This window comes from Loxodonta africana, chromosome 7 (genome assembly GCF_030014295.1).
Source record: "Loxodonta africana isolate mLoxAfr1 chromosome 7, mLoxAfr1.hap2, whole genome shotgun sequence".
NCBI classification, from domain to species: domain Eukaryota; kingdom Metazoa; phylum Chordata; class Mammalia; order Proboscidea; family Elephantidae; genus Loxodonta; species Loxodonta africana.
In genome coordinates, this window is record NC_087348.1 from 29,090,305 (window position 1) to 29,105,013 (window position 14,709).

A 14,709-nucleotide genomic window follows, 5' to 3' on the forward strand; every position below is an offset into this window, starting at 1 on the left:
ACAGTCTCAGAGAATCCTCTGTTTTCTACTGTTCCAGGTTGTCTGATTTTTTTTTTTAACTTAATAGAAATTTGTGTTTGGCTCCACATTTTTCTCTCATTCTATCTGTTGTCATCTATTGTGATACCGATTAGAATGGTCAATGGTGATAGCTGGCACTATCTAGTTCTTCTGGTCTCAGGGTGGATGAGGTTGTGGCTCATGTAGATTTGTTTCTTCTCTACTCTTTTGGCTTCCTTCTGGCTGTTTTGCTCCTGGTCAGTAGAGACCTATAGTTTGTGTCTTAGATGGCTAATTACAAGATCTTATGATCCCAGGCATTTTCACTTCTCTAGGATTCAGATCATTATCATTGTGAACTATATTATGTCAATTGACTGAATTGTCCCATGAGATTAGGGTCCTAAAACTCCAAATCCAGAAAACCAATGTATGAAGCTGTCTGGTTATGTATGAGGAACGTCTATATTTGTGTCTTCAGTGAATATATGTGCCTACACCCACATATTTGTTTACACACACCTGTAGATACTTCTATCACTTCTCACCTATGTACAAACCTGTGCATACACATATACTGATTTGCATGTATCCATTGCTAGGTGCTCAGACAGTGGTTTTTACTTTGGTTGTGCTGTGCTCACTACCTCCACATTCACTGCCACTTTTCTCTTCACCAAAAATACTAGTCTCTATAAACCATAATTTATCCACCACTTCTCTCCTTGGTAACCACCGCTGGACATTGGTCTTTTCATATTTATCTATTCTTGTCATCTTAAAAAAGAGGGATCATTCAATATTTGTCCTTGTATGCTTGACTTATTGCGCTTTGGATTACGCCCTTCAGGTCCATCCGTGTTATAATAAGTTCTGTGGAATCATCATTGTTCCATGGCGAAGAAAACCATGCTTAGTGATGTAGGGGGTCAGCAGAAAAGAGGATAACCCTCATGAGATGGATTGACACAGTGACTGCAATGATGGGCTCAAGCATAACAGCTATTGAGGATGGTGCAGGACTGGACAGCGCTTTGTTCTGTTGTCCATGAGGCTGCTAAGAGTTGGAACTGACTCGATAGCACTTAAAAACAGCAAGTATTCCATTGTATGTATGCGCCACAATTTGCTTATCCACTCATCTGTTACTGCAAAGTTAGGTTTTTTTTTTTCCATTTATCTGTTTATGTGAATAAAGCAGCAATGAACAAAAGTGTGCATAGTATGTTTGAGTCATTATTTTTAGGTGTCTAGGGCCTATACCACAGCACATGGAAGCTAGCGTGTTGCTGTGATGCTGAAAGCTATGTCATAAGTATTCAGATACCAGCATCAGTTACTCATGCTGGACAGGTTTCAGCTGACCTTCCAACTTAAGCAGACTAGGAAGAAGGACCTGGCAGTCCACTTCTGAAAAGAATTAGCCAGTGAAACCTTATCAATAGCAGCAGAACATGGCTTAATATACCGCCAGAAGATGAGATCCTCAGGTTGGAAGGCACTCAAAAGATGACTGGAGAAGAGCTGCCTCCTCAAAGTAGAGTCAACCTTCATCATGTGGATGGATTCAAACTTTCAGGATCTTCATTTGCTGCTGTGGCGTGACTCAAAATGAGAAGAAACAGCTACAAACATCCACGAATTATCAGAACATGGAATGTACAAAGTATGAATCTAGGAAAATTGGAAATGGTCAAAAAAGAAATGGAACACATAAACATTGATATCCTAGGAGTTAGTGAGCTGAAATGGACTGGTATTGCCCACATTCAGTCAGACAATCCTATAGTCTACTACGCTGGGAACAACAACTTGAAAAGGAATGGTGTTGCATTCACTGTCAAAAAGAACACATAGATCTATCCTGAAGCACAGCACTGTCAGTGATAGGATAATATCCATACACCTACAAGGAAGACTAGTTAATATGACCATTATTTAAATTTATGCACCAACCATTAAGGCCAAAGATGAAGAACTTGAAGATTTTTACCAATTTTCTGCAGTCTGAAATCGATCAAATATGCAATCTAGATACATTGATAATACATGGACATTGGAATGTGAAAGTTCGAAACAAAGAAGGATTGGTAGTTGGAAAATGAGGCCTTGATGATAGAAACAATGCCAGAGACTGCGTGATAGAATTTTTTGAGACCAATGACTTCTTTATTGCAAATACCTTTTTCCACCAACAGATGGAATACACAGGAATCAAATTGACTACATCTATATGGTTTTATGGGAAGGAAAGATGGAAAATCTCAATATCACCGGTCAGAACAAAGCCAGGGGCCAACTGTGGAACAGACCACCAATTGATCATATGCAAGTTGAAGTTGAAACTGATGAAAATTAACAAGTCTACAAGAGCCAAAGTTTGATCTTGAGTACATCTCACCTGAATTTAGAGACCATCTCAAGAAGAGATTTAACATATTGAATACTAATGACCAGAGACCGGATGTGTTGTGGAATGACATCAAGGACATCATACATGAAGAAAGCAAAAGCTCATTAAACTGAAAAAATAATTAAATAAATAAGATCAAAGTTGATGTGAGATGAAACTCTGAAAATTGCTCTAGAATGTTGAGTAACTAAAGCAAAAGGAAGAAATGATGAAGTAAAATAGTTGAAAAGAAGATTTCAAAGGGTGGCTTGAGAAAACAAAGTATTATAATGACATGTGTGACGACCTGTAGATGGAAAACCAAAAAGGAAGAACGCACTCTGCATTTTTCAAGCTGAAAGAACTGAAGAAAAAATTCAAGCAGCGAGTTGCAATATTGAAGGATTCTATGGGAGAAAATATTAAATGACTTAGGAAGCACCAAAAGATGATGGAAGGAATATACAGAGTCACTATAGCAAAACAACTGGTCAATGTTCAAACATTTCAGGAGATAGCAATGAGCAGGAACGAATGCTACTGAAGGAAGAAGTCCAAGCTATGCCGAAGGCACTGGCGAAAAACAAGGCTCAAGGAATTGTTGGAATACCAGCTGAGATGTTTCAACAAATGGATGCAGCGCTGGAAGTACCCACTTGCCTAAGCCAAGAAATTGGAAGATGACTACCTGGCCAACTCACTGGAAAAAAAGGAAGAGATCTATATTTATGCCTATTTCCAGGAAAGGCGATCCAACAGAATGAGGAAGTTTTGAACAATGTCATTATATCACACACAAGAGAAATTTTGCTGAAGATTGTTCAAAAATGGCTACAACAATATATTTATTGATGGGGAACTGCCAGAAATTCAAGATGGATTCAGAAGATGACAGGGAACCAGGGATATCATTACTGAAGTCAGATCAATCCTGGCTGAAAATGGAATACCAGAAAGGTGTTTACCTGTGTTTTACTGACTATGCGAAGGCATTTGACTCTGTAGATCATAACCAATTATGAAGAGCATTGTGAAGAATGTGAATTCCAGAACACTTTATTGTGCTCACAAGGAACCTGTACTTAGTTCAAGAGGCAGTTTTTGAACAGAACAAGTGGATACTGTGTAGTTTAAATGCAAGAAAAGTGTGCATCAAGGTTGTGTCCTTTCACCATACTAATTCAATCTGCATGTTGAGTTAATACTCTGAGAAGCTGGAATAAATGAAGAAGAATGCAGCATCAGGATTTGAGGAAGACTCATTAACAATCTGTGATATGCAGATGACAAAACCTTGCTTGCTGAAAGTAAAGAGGACTTGAGGCACTTACTGGTAATGATCCGAGACCACAGCTTTCAGTCTGGATTATGCCTCAACATAAAAAACAAAAACAAAAATCCTTACAACTGACCAATAAGCAACATCATGATAAAATGAGAAAATATTGAAGCTGTCAAGGATTTCCTTTTACTTGGATCCACAATTAATGTCCATGGGAGCAGCAGACAAGAAATCAAAGGACACATTGCATTTGTCAGATCTGGTGCAAAAGAACTCTTTGATGTGTTAAAAAATAATATGTCACTTTCAGGACTAAGGTGTCCTTGACTCAAGCCATAGTGTTTTCAATTGCCTGATATGATTTGCATGTGACAGCTGGGCAATGAATAAGGAGAAGAACTGACACTTTTGAATTATGATGTTGGTGAAGAATATTGTATATACCATGAGCTGCTCAACAAGACCCTCAACAAGGTGTATTGACACAGTGCCTGTAACAATGGGCTTCAGGCATAACAACAATCACGAGCATGGCACAGGACCAGGCTGTGTTTTGTTCTGTTGCACATAAAGTCACTATGAGTCAGAACAGACTAGACGGCACCTACAACAACAGCATGGATGAGCAGCCTCACACTGGAAACAATCAGCTTAGGCTGAGAAGGAGAGAGGAAAAGGATGATTATTCCACTGCATATATGGTGACACAGAGGTTCAAGGAATTTGAGACTCACAGAAGTTCATATAATCAGAAATGATTGGTTGACGACAGAAATTCAGCTCTTTGACCCCAATTCCAGTGTACTTTCATCCTATTGTTTCACTCAGTCTAAGAGACCATGCGAATTAAATTTCCCTTCAGAAAGAACAATTGCTGTAGTCATTTCAAAATCCCTAGTTTATGCCTGACTATCATTTTTTCAAAGGCTACATTTGGAGTATTATCAGGTCTGGAAATCGTTCTAAGACGCGATTTAGTCTAACACACATTTATTTGGATGGGGATGAATATAATACAAGATTCGTTTGGGGTAGTGAAGTATAATACCTCAAAATTGCTGTTATGGTGCTCCTATGAATGAATAAACATTCACAGAAATTCAAGAAAAAAAAGATTAAAAAAGTAAAATAAACCAAATAAGAGTAGGAAGGCACATCCTACAAAGTTTAATATAAATTACAGTACTTCTGTTATTAAAATGGAACCCTGGTAGCTCAGTGGATAAGAGTATGGCTGTTAACCAAAAAGTCAGCATTTCGAAATCACCAGTCTCTCCTTGAAAATCTGTGGGGGAATTCCACTCTGTCCTATAGGGTCACTGCGAGTCAGAAACAACTCGACAATAGGATTTTTTGTTTCTTTGTTTGTTTTGGCTTATTGTTAATATATTGTTATATTGGGACAAACAGAAATTCAAGAGCCATATGAACATCTTTCTTTAGCCATACAAGAAAGATAAAATTGTATCTCTTCCTTACTCCATACATCAAAACAGGTTTTGAAAACAAAGTTGAAAATTTAGATGACATGAATATACAGAGACTTCACAGAAAAAAACAAAATAAAATAAATTAATTTGATAAAAGAAAAATTGAGGAAATAATCTCCAGTTATATCACACAGAGGAGAAAATGACAATTAGTCCCACAGAAAAAAATGAACAGAAGATACAATTAAAGAGTCCAAATTAAAGGAATACAAATAACGCTAAAATGTTTGAAGAGTTGTGCAATCGGGCTCATATTAATAGAAGGACAAATGAAAACTGCCTTTAGATATCACCGTCACCTATCTGATTGGCACATAAACATCAGCCAGTTATTATTTGACAGTTATGAGCTCTATGGATACATACACTTGATAACTAATGGGGAGCATGGGAGTGTTCAGGAGACACAGCAAAATGAATTTGAAATATAAAATGATTCTTATAAAGCGTTCTTAATGATAATATAATTTTCTTCCAGGTTTTCTAATAAAGTTAATTTTAATTGTTTGGTTTTTGTCCTCTAGAGACTGGAACAACACAGATAGTCTCTAGTGTTCATGTCCCAAGGTTGTGACACAGATATAAGATGCATATAATTTTAATCCCAGCCAAGTTTCCCAGAGGCAGGAGAGGCCTTCTCTTTGCCATTAGCAGGTTTGTTTTAAGATTTAAAGACATTATGATAGTAAGGTATCTAGGAAACAAAGTAAAAGGGGAAAAACGTAAACGTTAGATGTAGAGAGTTCTTGAGGAATACCAAGCCATCACAAAAGGTACTTGTCTGAACATGCAAGGAACAGGATGTGCACCCCTTATGTAGAGCTTTGTATAGAGGACTTGGCCCCTCAGTAATAGTACCCTGAATGACAGGTACCTCAGGTGGGGCAATAGAGGAGCCTTGAGAGATTTGAGAATGTATATTTTCATGTTTTGTAAATTTTTGGAGCAGTTGTCAAGGTACGGTAGAAAAGTATTTAAGTAGAGTGGAATAATCAGAGATTGGATAGAATCTTTAGTAAAAAAAAAAAAAAGGAAAACTATCTATCTATCATGTCATCTCTTTCAATCGTTCCGCCTTTAACTAAAATTACAAAGCATAAATCAGGGAACTCATGTATTCCCTGAGAGCAAACGAACAATAAAATGGGAGGAAATTAAAGGAAGAAATTTTACCTATCCTATTTCCTTGACTGAATGGGAAAATACATTTATCATCAATTTAATATCACCATTTGGGACAGAAAACAACCATTGCATTAAAGACATATATTTGATTAAAATTAAGATTTAAATGCCTTAGATAGATAAATGAAATGTATTGTTAAGGAAAAATATGTGATAATTAAAATGACTAATTGTGCCATGGGATTGGCTTTTGAGGTTTTCTTTAACACTCAGGTTTATATAGGAACAGGATAGGGCCATTGGGGGACTCAGTACAGCATATGACCTGACATCTTTATTTCAAGGACCATCTGAAAATGATGTGTTGAGTTTCGGAATCAGAAACAAACTTACCACAAATTATAGATCTCATTATATTGGGACCTAAGAGTTGCTGGGCACCAATTCCAGAAATACAATGATTCTTTTGTATTAATGTTTTCTCATGAAATGACTTAATTGTGCTCTAATAGTCCATGTTTTTAATTCTTATACATACATAATACAGGGTCAGAATGAGTATCCTAGATGTGTCGGAGGAAGACAAGTGAATGCGAGAGGCTGTGGGAATGGGAATTTTTCAGTCCAAGAGTCTTTAGTTATTCCTGTGTGGAAACAGCTCTAAATCCTATTCTCCTGTGTTTCATCTGCATCCCGCTCTCTGCTCTACCTCTGTGGCACAGAACAGTGTCATTGGACTATTTCCCATGATTTTAGAGTCTCTACTTTGCTCAAAATTTAAGAGGATGATCATTAACAAAGGAAATACATTAGGTAGACTTATAAGATGAACCATTGTGTGGGCTGGAGAAATGAGTCCATGGCTGGGGATCATAGACTGGATTTTATCTGCACGTTGTTGTGAAAGTCAAGGCATCTTTTTTTTTTTTTTTTTAATTTTTATTGTGCTTTAAGTGAAAGCACACAAATCAAGTCAGTCTCTCACAGGAAAACTTATAAACACCTTCCTATATTCTCCCAATTGCTCTCTCCCTAATGAGACAGCCTGCTCCCTCCCTCCACTCTCTCTTTTCCTGTCTTTTTCACCAGCTTCTACCCCTGTCTACCCTCTTAGCTCCCCTCCAGAGAGTAGATGCCAACATAGTCTCAAGTGTCCACCTGATCCAAGAAGCTCACTCCTCACCGGCATTCCTCTCCATCCCATTGTCCAGTTTAATCCCTGTCTGAAGAGTTGTCTTTGGGAATGGTTCCTATCCTGGGCCAACAGAAGTTCTGGGGCCATGACCACCGGGGTTTTACTAGTCTCAGCCAGACCATTAAGCCTGGTCTTTTCACGAGAATTTCAGGTCTGCATCCCACCACTCTCCTGCTCCCTCAGGGGCTCTCGATTGTGTTCCTAATCAGGGCAGTCATCAGTTGTAACCAGGTACCATCTAGCTCTTCTGGTCTCAGGCTGATGTAGTCTCTGGTTTATGTGGCCCTTGCTATCTCTTGGGCTCATAATTACCTTGTGTCCTTGGTATTCTTCATTCTCCTTTGGTTCAGGTGGGTTGAGACCAGTTGATTCATCTTAAATGGCTACTTGCTAGTGTTTAATACCCAGATGCCACTGTCCAAAGTGGGATGCAGAATGTTTTCTTAATAGATTTTACTATGCCAATTGACTTAGATGTCTCAAAGCATCTTCTGACTGCTGTTATGCCATCTTTAGAATAAGAATGTAGACTGGATTATATTTATCATCTGCCCTAGTCTTTTTATTCCTCAAACAATGAGGGAGGATTGGAACTCAGAACTACCAGATTTGAAGAATGAAAAAATATTGCCAACAAGTCAACTGGGAAACATGGGGACTTCATGAGTATAAGAGTAGCACCGTGCTTGATAAATTTTTCAGTGTCTGATTTTTCAGAATTAGATCACCAACCCTTTTTTAAAAGGTGCCTATGAGTGGGCAGAAAACTTCAAATTTTTTATTTCTAGCCAAGGGCATTAACCAGTAGTACCACACAGGCTGCTAAAAAGTAATTGAGATTTATTTTGATATGAGTGATAGTGTGTCAGAAGAAAAACCTAGATTAAAGTGGTATGCTGAATTAACAATAAAAACACAAATGGGAAGTGTTAAGGCTCTCCATTCTTTATGTCCATAGTATGTAGATGTTATGATCTAATTAAATAATATAATTTAGGTGTTTCTGATTTTTGTTATTGACTGTGAGACTGACATAATCCAACCTCGGGCTAGGCTTGTCTTCTATGAACTGATTACATTCAAGGAGAGCTGAAGTTGTTATGTGAGAACTTGACTTAAAATTACCAAATGATCTCTAAATTCTTTAAGTGGTAATCATATTTTAAAATTTTAGAAATTTACCACATTTTGGTTAATAATAATATAGATTCTGAAAGAGATATGCTTTCCAGTCTTGACATGTGGAAGTCGATCCATGATTCCTATATCCCCACTGTTATTATTTTTTTTTTAACTTCTAGGACTGACTTTTAGATTTCGAAAAACAGATGCCATGTTATTGTCAAACGGTAATAAAAGTGGTGTCACATTTGCTCTTTTGGGCTTCTCAGATTACCCAGAACTGAAGATTCCCCTCTTCTTGGTATTTCTGGCCATCTACAGTGTCACCGTCGTAGGGAATCTTGGGATGATTGTAATCATCAAAATTAACCCCAGACTGCACACCCCCATGTACTTTTTCCTCAGCCACCTCTCATTTGTGGATTTCTGCTATTCCTCCATCGTTGCTCCCAAGATTCTGGAGAACCTAGTTGTAGAAGACAGAACCATTTCATTTTTAGGATGTGTAGTGCAATTATTTCTCTTTGGTACCTTTGTGGTGACTGAATCATTTTTATTAGCTGTAATGGCCTATGACCGCTTTGTGGCCATTTGCAACCCTCTGCTCTACACAGTTGCCACGTCCCAGAGACTCTGTGCTATGCTGGTGGGGGGATCATATGTATGGGGAATAGGGTGTTCCTTGACACTCACATGCTCTGCTTTGAAATTGTCTTTTCATGGTTCCAACATAATCAATCACTTCTTCTGCGAGTTCTCCTCACTTCTTTCCCTTTCTTGCTCTAATACTTACCTCAATGAGTTGTTGCTTTTTATGATTGCTACTTTTAATGCGGTGAGTGTATTACTTATCATTCTCACCTCTTATGTGTTTATCGTTGTCACCATCTTGAAAATGAGTTCAGCCAGTGGTCGTCATAAGGTGTTCTCTACCTGTGCCTCTCATCTGACTGCCATCACCATCTTCCATGGCACCATCCTCTTCCTCTACTGTGTGCCCAACTCCAAAAACTCCAGGCACACCGTCAAAGTAGCCTCTGTGTTTTACACAGTGGTGATCCCCATGTTGAATCCCTTGATCTACAGTCTGAGGAATAAGGATGTCAAGAATACAGTCAGCAAGAAAAAGGATATTAAATTCTTTTTTCGTTAAACATAGTATTTCAGTAGTATTTGTCCCTAACTGGAAATAAAGTTTGTCCAAAAAGCTTGTTTCTGAAGATATCTGTAAAAATTATAAGTAATATTGCACAGTAGAAAGGATTTGGATTTTGGTTCAAAGTGACTAAATTTGGCTTTGTCTCATAATTGTAAGAAAAGACCACAAGCTCTTTCATTTTTAGCTTTAAATCTATGAAAATGTGATATCATGCGATAGGTCATTATCCGAGCGTGAAGACCAAAAGATAATACAGTTATCATGTGGGGCACCTTACATTATTTGATTAAACGTTAATTCCATCCTTCTGTCTTATAAGATACCTGGAGTATAGTAATTTCTTAAGAAACACACTTTTTTGCTTATGCATATATATATGTACATACAAATGGAATTAAAGATAAGATATGCCTTCAAGAAATGCATAGTCTAGTGGTGATGCTGGAGCAATAAAGAAAGTGGCTATTGTCACTATAATCATTACCCTAGAAGGTTTGGGCCAAGGAATAACTAGAATCAATTTAGAGATATTAGAAATATGTCATCATAAAAAAGATATTATTTGATGATGGCCTGAAGAATGGGCAGGATTTTAGGATACACTTTTCAGTGAAGAAGGCATTTTATTCAGGACAGACTAGAATGAACTCAAGGAAATGGGGCTGTAATATTGAGTCCACCAATTTTTACTGAGTAAATACTGTATCTGTGGGTCTGTGTGTGCATCTGTGTGTCTGTGTATATGTGGTATCTTATAGTTGAATAAATTAGGTCTATAACCTGAACATATTTTCAAAGGAGCTCCAACAGGACTGAATGATAGTTTCAACAGGCTGTACCTGAGGCTTAGAAATGGGTCTCAGAAAACAAGAAAATGCAAAAAAAAAAGAGAAAATAAGTTCCTGCCCTGTCTGTGTTTCATGCTGTTAGTTTTCCCACTTAATCATCACAAGTGCTATACTTTAGTAATTTATTTTATATATATGTATATATTTGGAATATAAGCATAATTAATAAATGCTTGTCAACAAGACTCCCATCCACCATAGAAAAAATTCCAAAAACTTATTTGAATTTGCCAAAGTGTTGCAGAGTAATGTTCACCTAAATTTATTCAAAATAAAATGAGATGCAGGCTGTCATTTGCAACTAGACATATCAGTTCTATCTTCTTAACTCAGCTTTGCTTGACAAACTTGAACACCCTTCTCTTTTCTCTAGATTAAATTCCAAATAAAACAAAACAATAGTGGGAGAAATAATTTGCCAGGAGTTTTATTGAGGAAGAAAAAAATAATTTGCAGAACAATTTTATATGGCCCAAGAAATTAACTGGAAGAGTCATATGACTTTAAACTTATGATCATTATTCTAATTTTTAATTTTCAGTTCTATATAGTGTCACTGTCAGGTGGAATCCATTGAATGGCAAGGGGTTTTTTTTTAAAGCATGAGTTGATAAAGAATGAATTAAACAGTCATTGTACATGCAAATATAAACACTGTAGAAACATCGTCTTAGTAATTGAGTGATGACATAATGGTTTTTCATTTATTTAATTTCTGTTTCTCTGGGTATTTACAAATTTATCCTTCACTGCATACATGACACTTACATAATTTATAATTTTCTTTGGTCTTGGGAAATAACTGGTATTTATCTTAAATTGAATCAATGATGGGTAATCAATCTCTTTTTACAGAGAACTTTCACTTCACTCCTGTTGTGGGAAATGATAATCTCATTTTGTGGTTGAAGTGACACAGCTGACTTAGCTTTTATGCTGATGAAATTGAGACCCGTACAATTGAATTAACTTGGGTACAGTTACCAGTTGTAAAAGCAACTATTGACAGAATTGGAGTAATCCTTTAAGAATCTACCCACACTGGTAAACGTCTTTTCTAGTAAATACTTTCATACAATCTCATGTTCTTTCATTTTCAAATTGTGCCATTCCAGGTTCTTTAGAGCAGATCCTTTGCCTGTAAGTTTACTTAATATGATCCTTTGCCTGTAAGTTTACTTAATATATAGTAGTTTTCAAATTTTTGTCCACATGCCATTAAGTTAGTTTTGTATATGTATATACACCCCAGGAATTCAATTTGACATATAAAATATTTCATCATAAGCTTAAATATCAGAAAGAAGTATAATCTCCATTATACACCATAATTCATTCAAACTATGAAAAAAATCATTTTGAACAATCAGATTTACATTTTTCTGTCTTCTCCTAAAGTCATCTTTCAATTTAACTTTCCTCATAGATAATGGCATTTTATGAATCACATTCTTATTTTTAATTTCTTATAATGCTTTTAGTGTTATTCGAATTTCTCTCTAGAGTAAGTTTATTTTATAACAATACAATAGAAATTACAATGTTGAGTTATAATGGAATTGCAAATTTAGAAAAAAACTTAATTAATCAAAATTAAAAAAAAATCATTGGAAATACTTGTTTTTATGAGGAGAATATTTTGATTTTCAATTAAGATTTATTAACGTATCCATGGAAGGATAAAACTTACCTAGAAGACAATAAATTCAGCCTCAATTCTGTTTCTATTTTTTAATAGCTCAAAAAGCTTAGATAATTTGGTCACTTTAAAAGTAACCTGGAATAGAAGCTGTTGAAAACTGTGTTGTAACTGAATTGAGCAATTACACTCAATTCTTTCAATTCTATCCAAATTACCTGCCAATTTCTCACACTCATCTTTCTTCAAAAATATTTTTTGAAATGTATATAACATGAGTAGATTGCCTTCCAAATTTTGTTGGAAGCTAATATATTGGAAACAACTTTTCCTTCACAAAGTTTTGCTACTCATTATGGTGAAATGAAAACATAGCCCCAAGTCTCCAAGCCTTCCAGTACCCTTTGCAGCTGTACACATCAGGTGGTTGAATCAGTTTGACCAATCCTTGAATGTAGTTTACTCTTGAGAATTATTTTGGCTAACAGAGGTGACAAAAGTGACATTCAGTCCAGTTCCAAGACTTTGAGAGGCTTTGATGCTTTTGCACACTCTCTTGGAACAATGTGAAACTGCCATATGAAAAAAAAGAGGCTAGAATATTGGTGCCATATGAAAAAAAAAAAAAGAGAGACTAGAATATTGGCTAACGGGAGAAACATAGCCCAGTTATCCAGTTCTTCAGTCATACCAGCTAATGTCTAGCCCACCACCAGACTTGAGAATGAGACCCTCTTAAATCAACTGGCCAGACAGTTTTTCCCATAAGGTAAGCCAAGATCAACAATGCATAGGTGACATCAGCAGAACTGCCTACCTGACCCATGCAATTGTGAGAATAAACAAATGGTTGTTGTTTTAACAAATACATTTTTGAGACTTTTGTCCACAGTAAAGAGACCGGAAATACTTGACAGCCATTCGCAGGGCTACACAACTCACTGTGAGAAGCACCATTGAAAATTTGCCAAGATTTGCCAGCCTGGCCACTCAAGGAAGAGATAAACTTAGACATCTGGGTGCCATCATAGAGTATCTTTCTTTTTTTTAATTTCATTTTTTTTTTTTTTGATAGTTTACACAGCAAGTCAGGTTCCCATCTGACAATTTCCACACATTTTTTTTTTTTTTTAGTAACGTTAGTTGCACTTATTACAATGTGCTGACAGTCCCTTTAATTGTGTTATGTTTGTTATAAATCTTGTACTCTTGTTTCCCTGGCCCCTTATCTTCTCATCTTTGCTGTTGAGTAATTGTTGACCATCAGTTATCATACTGATGGTTTTTCAGTAAAGCACTGATCTTACGGGTAATAACCTTTATTTTGTGTGCCTCTTTGCTGTTTCCTTATATGGTGATGTTAACGGACAGTCTTGGTTATGTTTAAAGAATGTTTCAGGGTGACAATCTCAGGGAGTCCTTTGTTCTCAAATGTTCCAATTTGGATTTTTAAATAAGAATTTGTGTTCTGCTTCACATTTTTCTCCAACTCTCCGGAATCATCTTTTTTGACCCTGTTCAATGTTGGTAGCTGGGCACCATGTAGTTCCTCAAGTCCTGGGGGTAAATGAAGTCATAGTTCCTGTAGACTTGTTTCTTCCCTAAGGTTTTGGATGGCTTCTTACTGTTTTGCTCCTGCAGAGTAGAAACCTGTAGTTCTGTCTTAGATGGCTGCTCACAAGCTTTCAAGACCTCAGACACTACTCACTTCACTAGGATGAAGATTATGATTTGTGTAAACTATGTTATGCCAGTTTACTGAATTGCCCCATGAGACTATGGTCTTAAGCTTTAAATCCAGAAAACCACTCTTGGAAGGAGTCTGGTTATGTCTGTGAGATATCTGGAAACCCTGGTGGCGTAGTGGTTAAGTGTTATAGCTGTGAACCAAAGGGTCAGCAGTTTGAATCCGCCAGGTGCTCCTTGGAAACTCTATGGGGCAGTTCTACTCAATTCTATAGGGTCACTATGAGTCGGAATTGACTCGAAGGCACTGGGTTTGGTTTGGTTTTCTTGTGAGGTATCTGTATTTCAGTAGTCAATCAATGTTTTTGAAATCACCCACATATCTGTATTTACACATAGATAAATTTTTTTTTTTTTATAGATACTTCTTTCTGTTCTCATCTACCCACACAGCTCTATCTACCCAAATGTCAATATGATTACACCCACCCATATGTGCTCAAACACTGATTTTTACTTTGGTTTTGCTGTCCTCACTACAACCACATTTGGTGCCACACTTTTTATCACACAAAAAAAAGTGTCAAGTTTCTATGATTTAAAGTGTACATTCCCCTCCCCCCACCTTTCCCTGGTAACCACCAATGAATGTTTGTCTCTCTATGTATATTCTTGTCCTCTTGTAAAATAGGGATCATAAAATATTTTTCCATATATGCTTGACTTATTTCAGTTAGCATCATTCCCTCCATGGCCATCCACGCTATAATG

General features: G+C 36.7%; 1 protein-coding gene across 1 annotated transcript; it reads left to right on the forward strand.

The window, feature by feature from the left end:
* The first annotated feature begins 8,817 nt into the window (after positions 1–8,817).
* Positions 8,818–9,827, forward strand: LOC135231902 (olfactory receptor 5D18-like). Its single transcript, XM_064289110.1, has one exon. It carries the CDS (start codon positions 8,818–8,820, stop codon positions 9,757–9,759), a length of 942 nt encoding a protein of 313 aa, XP_064145180.1. The 3' UTR covers positions 9,760–9,827.
* The last annotated feature ends 4,882 nt before the right edge of the window (positions 9,828–14,709 follow it).